The sequence below is a fragment of the Lytechinus variegatus genome, chromosome 13 (assembly GCF_018143015.1).
Source record: "Lytechinus variegatus isolate NC3 chromosome 13, Lvar_3.0, whole genome shotgun sequence".
In the NCBI taxonomy this organism is placed as follows: Eukaryota; Metazoa; Echinodermata; class Echinoidea; order Temnopleuroida; family Toxopneustidae; genus Lytechinus; species Lytechinus variegatus.
In genome coordinates this window covers 28,283,219-28,293,643 of record NC_054752.1, presented here as the reverse complement: position 1 = coordinate 28,293,643, position 10,425 = coordinate 28,283,219, and the positions used below count along the sequence as shown (strand labels likewise).

The following is a 10,425-nucleotide window of genomic DNA, read 5'->3' as shown; positions in this document are numbered from 1 at the left end:
TTATTGCTTCAACTTATTTCATTACAAGAGAGACACATTATTCACACAAGTATGAAATAATGAAAAAAAATATTTCATGTAAGAACATAAGAAAACGGAAAGTGGAGATGTGACATCATCAGCCCACCTAATGAATATTTATGATGACTGTTTTAACAAAATATTGCTAAATTTTAAACTTCAATAACTTTATTATTTGTTATCCGATTTTGATGAAATTTTCGTCATTTTACTCAGTGAATTTTACTCTATGTATAAATATATAGATATTTTCAGCCCGGACCATCCCTTTAATCATTATGACAACTTCAGGTCCTAATTAATCATCTGATGTTTCTGTCCTTCCCCCTCTAAAACAAATTTCGATATGAATCGACATGATGTTAATAGCAGTTAGGTGGCGTCTACTATAACTATGGTTGTCTATTTAATGGGGGAATTGGTATGGAGCACTATAATGAATTTTCACCTGTTGACTTATTGGTCGAAGCCCCCTCCTCATGCAGGCCTAGTATTGGGTTCGATCCCCGGTCGAATCAACTTTTTGCAAAATGGTACTTTCTACCTTTTAGCTGAGGCGCTCGATATAAACTTTGATGAGGGATGATAATAACATGTGTAATAGTTATGCAAGACCCGCTGGTGGAGCAGATTTGTAACTAAAGTGAGTGTGACAACACAAGGCAGATAAAACGTTATGATTTGAACATTCAAAGTGCTATATTTAGCACTCCGTTTCCACTATCATGACTATTGGGCTACGATCACGAGGTCCCGCAACTGTCTTGACTGATTCCTAGGATACTCCCAGGACAATCAGCCGACTTTCAATTATTAGATAATTATTCAAATATTTATATGAATGCACTAAACCTTATTCATATAAAAATCAAAGACTCGCCACCATCGGCAATGTCTAAGGAGCTGAGGAGACTTACCATCTCCCTAACATCAACTATACATGCCTATGTAATCGTATGTCAGCGATGACTAATATTACTTATTATTTATTACTTCTACTATAGGCCGACTACTAATACTACTACTACTTTACTACTACTACTACTACTACTACTACTACTACTACTGCTGCTGCTGCTGCTGCTTCTCCTACTACTTCTACTACTACTACTACTAATACTACTATTGCTACTACTACTTCTGTGTTACTATAATCTAACGCGATATACACTACACTTCCACTATCCACACTTTAAACATGATAAACAGGGCTTGCATCTTGGTCATGTTTGGTGCCAAGGGTGAGTTTAGGTCTACCACCGTTGGCAATCCCTGCTGCATTGGTTGAGATGTATTGGCGCTTCATACAAGAAGGTAGAAGAAAACTTTAGAGACGAGAGCTGAACATTCCTCAAAAGCACTTGCGGTGTACGATGGCAGGTCCGACCTCGTTGTACTCGGCCCGACTGATCCACATGTGCTGGAAGGTGGAGAGAGAGGAGAGTATCGAACCGCCGATCCACACTGAGTAACGCCTCTCTGGTGGCGCAACCACCTTGATCTTCATCGTTGAGGGCGCCAGACTCACCAGTTCTCGTTGCATCCGCTCTGCTATGCCAGGGAACATTGTGGTGCCGCCAGAGAGGACGATGTTGGAGTAGAGATCTTTGCGGATGTCGACATCACATTGCAGGATACCGCTGTAGTAGATACAGGGAAATGGAAGACAATGGGGGAGGTAAAGGATCATTAATTGAATTATTGTCAGGCAATAATTGTTTCAAGATGGTTCATCCTTGGTTCTATAGTTAGCAAAGGATATGCATGCACGTTTGCAGTATATTTTTATTGGGGTGGGGATGGCAAGAAGACTTCGACGTAAGCGTCATTCGTCGTCTTTTCTCTACATTGCATTATGCATTAAAGGAATGGTCCGGGCTGAAAATATTTATATCTAAATAAATAGAATAAAATGCACAGAGCAAAATGCTGAAAATTTCATCAAAATCGGATAGCAAATAAAGAAGTTATTCAATTTTGAATTTTATAAATATTTTGTGAAAACAGTTATATGCACATCGTCATGAATATTCATTAAGTGTGCTGATGATGTCACATCCCCACTTTCTTTTTTATTATGTTATTACATGAAATCATAAATGCTTCATTTTTTACATGTGTAAATAATGTGTCTCCCGATAAGTTGCGGCAATAAATAACTAATGTACTTTCAATCCAATTGTTTTAGTTCTTGGTAGAATTTGTTTTTAATAAACCCAATTTCACATAATATACAAAAGAACAAGGGGCATATGACATCACCATCCCACCTAATGAATATTCATGACAACATGCCTAGAACTGTTTCACCGGAATAATGCACATCTTTACAATTCTATAACTTCGTAATTTGTTATCCGATTTTGATCAAATTTTCAGCATTGTCCTTATTAAATTTTACTCTTTTTATTGGGATAGAATATCTTTAGCCTGGACCATCCCTTTAAGGAAAGAATTTACAGTCAATTTACAGTCTAGTCCTTTCTTTTAAATACTCTTCTCTCTACTTGCTACTCTTTTTTCTAATTTTCCTTCTATTGTATGATTCTTAGATCGCTTAAAGGTCATGTCCACCTCAGAAAAATGCTGATTTGAATCAATAGAAAAAAATCAGACAAGCAAAATGCTGAAAATTTCCTCAAAATCGGTTGTAAAATAAGAAAGTTATGACATTTCAAAATTTTGCTTATTTTTGACAAAATAGTTATTATTATGAACGAGCCAGTTACATCCAAATGAGAGAGTCGATGATGTCACTCACTCACGATTTCTTTTGTTTTTTATTGTTTAAATTATACAATATTTTAATTTTTACGAATTTAACGATTAGGACCTACTTGCCTAAAACACAAAATGTTAAAATAAAGGAATTCAGTACAGGGAGGAATGAAACTTCATTTCACATGACAATGACGAGAAAATACAAATATTTTATATTTCATATAGTAAAATACAAAAGAAATAGTGGGTGAGTGATGTCATCAGTTCCTCATTTGCATACCGACCGTGATGTGCATATTACTGTTTTGTGAAATGAAGCTAAACATTGAAATGACATAACTTCTTATTTTACATCCGATTTTGATGAAATTTTCAGTGTTATGCTTGTTGAATTTTCCTTTTTTTATTCAAATCAAGTTTCTGTTGGGGTGGACTTTTCCTTTAAGAATATCATATCGTTCTGAAATCCCCATGCGCTCCCCCCTTGCCCGAGTTGCCTCCCTCCTGCAATCAATAAGTTCTTGCCTGTAAGCGGTGTCCTGGACACCTGAGGTCTCTAAACCGATGAGGGAGGGCTTGAAAAGAGCTTCTGGGCATCGGAATCGTTCGTTTGCAATGGTAATAACCTGGCCATCAGGGAGCTCGTATGTCTTATCGAGGCTCGAAGACGAGCTGCTGAGGTTCATCTCCTGTTCGAAGTCGAGGGCGATGTAGCAGAGCTTCTCCTTGATATCGCGGACGATCTCCCGCTCGGCTGGTATGGAGAAAAATAATCGAAAAGTAGATTATTAAAATTGCAATATGTTACCGAAAGCAGTTTACATGCCGTCTTTAGCTTTGTTAAACGTATGTGAAATATACTCGAGTATCATCAACAATCTTAAAATCGGCCGGTTACTTGTAAAAAAATTAATAATTTCATATCTTCCACATCATAACTGTTTAAGGGCACATACATTAAATGATTAATGTAATCTAGTAATTGATTGTAATCCACATAAAGACAGGCTTTAAAATACAAAATAAAACCTTTGCGATAAAGTATGGTGTGCTGAACGTTTTGAAATTCAGGGGGGAGGGAGAGGAGAGGGAAAGAGGGAGATGGTAAGAGGTGTCTCTCTCATTCTCTCTCCATCTTTATCTCTCTCTCATCTGTCTCTCCCTCCCCATTCAAACAAAGCATAATGAATCTAAAATGACATTTTTTTCCTTTTCGAAGGCCTGGTATATACAATAGTCAGAGTAAACCTGACAATAAACGCATTTCTTATCCCCATCCCCCCCCACCCCTCCCTCCCGATCAAAGGTTCAACGTTTCCCGCGTTATCCGTGTATGGCATGGACGGAGACGCAGATGTATACGTGTAAAAAGTAATTAGTGATCGAGGACCGATGGTTGCACCGAATGACCAAGATAGATAAATGGGTAGATGTACTAAAATCGCCTTCAGCAAATGAACTCTAAAAAAATGATAAGGTATAATTTTATGGTAATAATAATGATAACAATATTATAAATAATAAGGATAATAACAATAATAATAACAATAGTCATTATAACAATAATAATAGTCATAACAATAATAATAGTCATAATAACAATAATAATAGTGATAACAATAATAAAAATGACGATATGAATAATAATCATTCATTTATGATATTTTTCAATTCAATGATTTATCTACCAATTTGTTTACTCATTTACCCATCCATTTGATATGATCGGGGGGGGGGGGCACAGCCCACCCGTACACCCTCCGCCTTTTGAGAAGCAGAATTAAAATTTTTAATTAAAAAATGCACAAAGGTGTGCCCCTCTTTTGAAAGTGAATACTTTTTTCTTTTTCTTTCTTGCTTGTCATTTTTTTGTCGGGAAACCAAATATCCTTAATTTTTTGTAAAAAAATGTTTTTCCTTGTCAAAATCTTCTTCAGAAAAATGTGCCCACCCCCTTTTGGAAAACCCTGGATCCGCCCCTGGTTTAATCATAATTCCATTAGTCTATTACTTCATTCATCCATTCATTCATTCTTTTGTTGATTCATTCATTCCTTCCTTCTTTCATTCATTAATTCATTAATCTAAACATCGATTCAATCATTTATCTAAGAATTTTCACCATTTTTTATACCTGTTGTCGTAAAAGAGTACCCCCTCTCAGTCAGTAGTGTGATGAGGTAGTCGGTAAGGTCCCGACCGGCTAGGTCGACTCGCTTGATCGCATGGGGGAGGGCGTATCCCTCGTAGATGGGCACCGTATGGGTCACCCCATCTCCAGAGTCCAATACCAAACCCGTGGTTCGCCCGGAGGCGTAGAGAGACAGAACGGCTTGGATGGCCACATAGAACGCGGGACAAGTGAATGTTTCGAACATGATCTGCGGAAATAAAAAGAAGGATGTTAAAATATGAAATATAAAAATTCAAAATATTCGATTAACTACAATTTTTTTTACAAAACCTCAATACTTTGGCAACTGAAAATTTTATGTTACGTAAAAGGTAATCAACATGCAACGGTGAATGATTTATAATGTATTGGGATGGTATATCCTAGGAGATCTTATTTATTTTTGTAGAGCAATAGGAGAGGACCCCCCCCCCCCCCGATGGCAACATATCCCTGCTAAACCACATTACCGTTCAATATGTTGTAAATGAATCAAGCAATGACCGATGAAGGATTCGATGCACGCGAGTGGTTAAGTTATCCCCTTTACATGAATACAGCCACACTATCTTCCCGCTTAAAATTTGCTCGGAATGGGGTGATGATGCGTAAAATATGATTAAAACAAGATGAAAAGCTGTCGAGCTTACAACAAAGGCGTGTTATAACAAAAATACAATAACAATCAGTTGAAAAAGGAGGATATGGTGCTATGAAAAAAGTCTGTTTGAAATTCGGTATCACCCCCTATGCCCAGCGCATCGAGAAGAATACAATGATGGCCAAGGGGACAGCTCCCGATCCCTTTTTTGTAGGGCAGATTTGTTCGTTCACCACTGGACTCGCACTAGTCCCGGATCGGCCACTGCCTCCAAGACCCCCCCCCCCTCCCCTCGCTGCACACTGCGTACTGTCGGGTAGTTGCCCTAAATTGATCACTGAAAAAAAAGAATCATTTTAATCTGTACCTGTGTCATCTTTTCCCTGTTCATCTTGGGGTTCATGGGAGCCTCGGTTAGGAGGAGCGGGTGTTCTTCGGGGGCGACACGGAGCTCACTGTAGAAGGTATGATGCCAGATCTTTTCCATATCATCCCAGTTGGTGACGATACCGTGTTCGATGGGGTAACGGAGGCTCAAAATACCCCGCTTGTGCTGGGCCTCCTCACCGACGTAATAGTCCTTCTGCCCCATACCTACCATCACACCCTGCATTCAAAAGGAATGGTCGACATCCAAGTCAAAAAAAAAGAAAGAAAAGGCCAGCCTAATTCCGTCAGAGCCGGGGCAGCTAGCGGAATCGGGGGGGGGGGGTAAGGGCGTATGTTAGCCTACTCGTGTTTTGTGTAATGAAGGCCCTCTCGCTGAATATTGAAACAGCAAGTTATGCATGATTGTGCTAGTCTTTGCGTGGAGACACAAGTGTTAATCAAAGTTTCAATCAGGGTCTGTGCCTGTAGACTAGGCATAGGTTAAGATGCACTGGGTGCACTTGCAACCTAAATCTGAGGCAGAGGAGTTCCGAAACGGGAAAGTAGAACGAAATTTGTAGTTATTCTGGTTTCAACTGCTGATTTTCCAAACTTAAATTCCACCTCCCCAGGATGTGCATACCCCCCCCCCCCCCCACCATACCAATAAGTTCCACCTTTTCATATTTTTTTTTTCAATAAACGTATACATTGGCGGCGGAAGCCAACAAAATTATGAGGGGTCCACTTAAAATTTTGTGACGGACACAGGTAACAAATTTGATAAGCAAAAAAAAGTTATCAACTAAAATTTTAGAGGGGGACCGCCCCCACCTCAAATTTAGGGGGGTCTGTCCCCCTCCATCCCCCCGCATCCACCGCCTATGAACGTATACAAAAACGTACAGATGTCCATCTGATTGGGATTTTCTACATGGTCCCCCCAAACCCAACATTCGAAACCGTTACGCCCCATCTCTTCATGCAGGCTTGCTATAGTGACTCACACCCCCGTTAAAGGGCTCTATATGAGTGGTACATTTTGTCTTTAAAGGTCAAGTCCACCTCAGAAAAATGTTGATTTGAATCAATAGAGAAAAATCAGACAAGCACAATGCTGAAAATTTCATCAAAATCGGATGTAAAATAAGAAAGTTATGACATTTCAAAGTTTCGCTTATTTTTAACAAAATAGTTATATGAACGAGCCAGTTACATACAAATGAGAGAGTTGATGATGTCACTCACTCACTCACTATTTCTTTTGTTTTTTATTGTTTGAATTATACAATATTTCAATTTTTACGAATTTGACGATTAGGACCTCCTTGCCTGAAGCACAAAATGTTAAAATAATGGAATTCCAAGTGTTCAGGGAGGAATGAAACTTCATTTCACAAGACAATGACGAGAAAATCAAAATATTTCATTTTTCAAACAATAAAAAACAAAAGAAATAGTGAGTGAATGACATCATCGACTCTCTCATTTGGATGTAGCTGGCTCGTTCATATAACTGTTTTTGTGAAATCAAGCAAAATTTTGAAATGTCATAACTTTCTTATTTCACATCCGATTTTGATGAAATTTTCAGTGTTATGCTTGTTGAATTTTTCTCTTTTTATTCAAATCAAGTTTTTGTTTGGGTGGACTTGTCCTTTAAAAAGCTGAAAGTAAAAATGTATGTAGTTGATCTCAGCAGCTTTACAACTCAGTTTATGTCACGATCACACAAAAGGAACCGACTTCAGACAAATAAAAGATAATTTATTAATGTCTATTAAAACAAATATTTTGAATGAAATGCCGTTGGTCGATTCGAAGTCGGCATCGTTGATATGACCATGACATAGTTATCTATGTAAGATATGAAAGTAGTGGAGCGGAAAATTGAGTGTATAGGTGTCTGGGGGTTATAGGTTAAGGTGATTAATGCTTTGTCGTAGACGAAATGTCAGACTCATATTTTCTCAAGGACATATTCACTGGCGACATATTACATGGCGACAAAATATCATACGAGAGTGTGAGTTTATTGCCGCTTGGTGAAATACTATACCCCTATAAATGACTTTATGATGATTTGGCAACAGAAAATGAGGGCACATTCGATTTCTAGCCACTTAGTGTCATGCATGAACATACTGAATTTTTAAGTTGACGACGTAATCTATGGCGATTGAATATCTGACGAAAATATTCTTTGATAGCCACTTGGGATTGTAATTTTAACGACATATTGTATATATATATATATATATATATATATATATATATATATATATGTATATATATATATATATATATATATATATATATATATATATATATATATATATATATATATATATATATATATATATATATATGCCTAGCTAAAAAATTTGAGTGACCATTTTTTTCCACGTTGACAAGTATCAATTATGTAGATGAATAGCCATGAAAGAGAATTGGTTGTAAAATTAATCGAATATTTAATTTCAGGGCTAAGTAGGTATTCAATTCACGCACGATGATTTAGTAATGTAATATTTGCGATCGGTTGCAAATTTCTGATGCAAATTTTAGAATGGATATATCAATTGTAACTACAGCAAACTGATTTTTACGTCTTGCTGCATGAATCACACCATTCAGCAATCGAATGCAAATATGCAATTAATTGCCAAACCTATCATTGACATTTTGAGCCAAATTGACTTCCAATTATTGATTGCAACTTTCTTGCAACGCCCCATTAGTTTGGGTTTTTTCTGTCATGTCGTTGATGCTGTTTTCACCATTGTCTTTGTTGTTTTCATATATAAAATCAGTACCATTTGTTTTTTCTTTTGTACAAAAAATATAGTAAAATCACCTTGTGTCTTGGACGACCGACAATGGAAGGGAAGACGGCTCGAGGTGCATCGTCGCCAGCGAAGCCGCTTTTACACATACCAGACCCGTTGTCGACGACCACGGCGGAGGCTTCTTCATCCACCATCTCGAAAGAACTGCAGTCTACAAACGTTTGAGGAGATTAAAAAAACCGTTGTGTGATATCTGCCCACGCTGCTTTGAAAGTTGTTGTGATAGACATGATTTATTGTTTATATCACCACGGGCCCGTTGCAGAAAGAGTTGCGTTTAAACGCAAGTCAAAAAATCAATTGCAAGTCCCCAAAAATATGTTAAAAATTAAGATAAATAAAGCTATAATTGAAAAGATGAATTAGAAAAAAGATGTATTCAAAGATCGAAGAATATTGAAATATTTTTTTCGTAAATAAGAAATAATGATAAACGAGATATGAACATAAACATTAACTTTCCATTAAAAAAACGTAAAAGGAGAAAAACAAACCGACAATTGTTTACAAGTACCCGCAGTTTTATCGTTATCATATTCATTCTCATTACTAAAACATTATTGTTTTCAGTTAAGGCTTATTTAGAGTTTCAATACTGTAATTATAATGGTTTGTCCAGGCCATTAAAATGTAATGTATGTTAAACAGTTGGACTAGGAGGATAATGATAATAATAAATTGGTACTTAATAGCGCATAATCAATTGAAATTGCTCTATGCGCTTTGTACAAATTTCTCTCCAATATTACAGTCACACTACAACAAAAATAAATATGTTTTCAAATAATGGCAAAACGAAGGCATTAACAATCATTTTTTCACAAAGGCAGAACATATATTACCTAAACAAAGTTAAACAAGAATCCGGAAGTATTCTTCATTTCAATTCGTGGATTATACAGAAAAAATACAATTATTAATATGATAAAACTGATTCTTTGAAGTGTATCGCCGAAATGCATTCGGTACTATTTCAAACAGGATTCGAATACATAAAGTCAAAACATAAAGTCAAAAGTATGTCAACAATCAACAATAAATAGTAAATTATTTAAAATTTCTTTCTGCATTATTTTCTATAGGAAACTATAACAAAAATATCTTTGCTATCATGTTTATTAACAAAAAGATAGCAAGAAATTGTGTTTAAAAAATGCATTCAGTCATATTTCAATTAAAATTCATTAAATAAACTTAAGCAGATAATAAGAAGCAATAATGTAACGAAACAGGTAAATCGTGAACATTTTCGTACAAACGAATTCATTCAAATTCACTCTTGAAAATACATTTGACAGCGAAAGTTCTGTTTTATCATAACAGTATTAGTTATCAAGAGCTTATGAACAAAACCATGCAATCATATACTCACGTAAAACGTTCAGTAAAATGAAAATCCACGACAAATTATCCTAAGATGAGAGCGGAGATGAACAAAGTGGGGGTATCAGCTCTTTCTCGAAGGAGTGGTGGTCGAATGACGAAGTCCATGTAGAAAACAAAGAGATGCAGCATTATCCTCATACTAATCATCGGCCTCTGGTAAGAAGTTGTCCGGATGAAAGTAGTGTCCGCTTTATCCAGGACACCGGTTGGCTTTGACTGAATTTTAAACAATGTATTCTCTTTACTTTGGATTTTGAAATACTATACTTTCTATATCATGAGGGCAGAAAAATGTGACGGATTTG

At 36.6% G+C, this 10,425-nt stretch overlaps 1 protein-coding gene across 1 annotated transcript; it reads right to left on the bottom strand.

Moving 5' to 3' along the window:
• Positions 1–1,103: 1,103 nt before the first annotated feature.
• LOC121426328 (actin-like) lies at positions 1,104–10,207 on the bottom strand. Its single transcript, XM_041622588.1, has 6 exons — positions 10,107–10,207; positions 8,743–8,885; positions 5,884–6,123; positions 4,877–5,123; positions 3,268–3,496; positions 1,104–1,661 (listed from the first exon to the last, which is right to left on the bottom strand). Exons 2-6 carry the CDS (start codon positions 8,866–8,868, stop codon positions 1,373–1,375), a joined length of 1,131 nt encoding a protein of 376 aa, XP_041478522.1. The 5' UTR covers positions 8,869–8,885; positions 10,107–10,207; the 3' UTR covers positions 1,104–1,372.
• Positions 10,208–10,425: the final 218 nt, after the last annotated feature.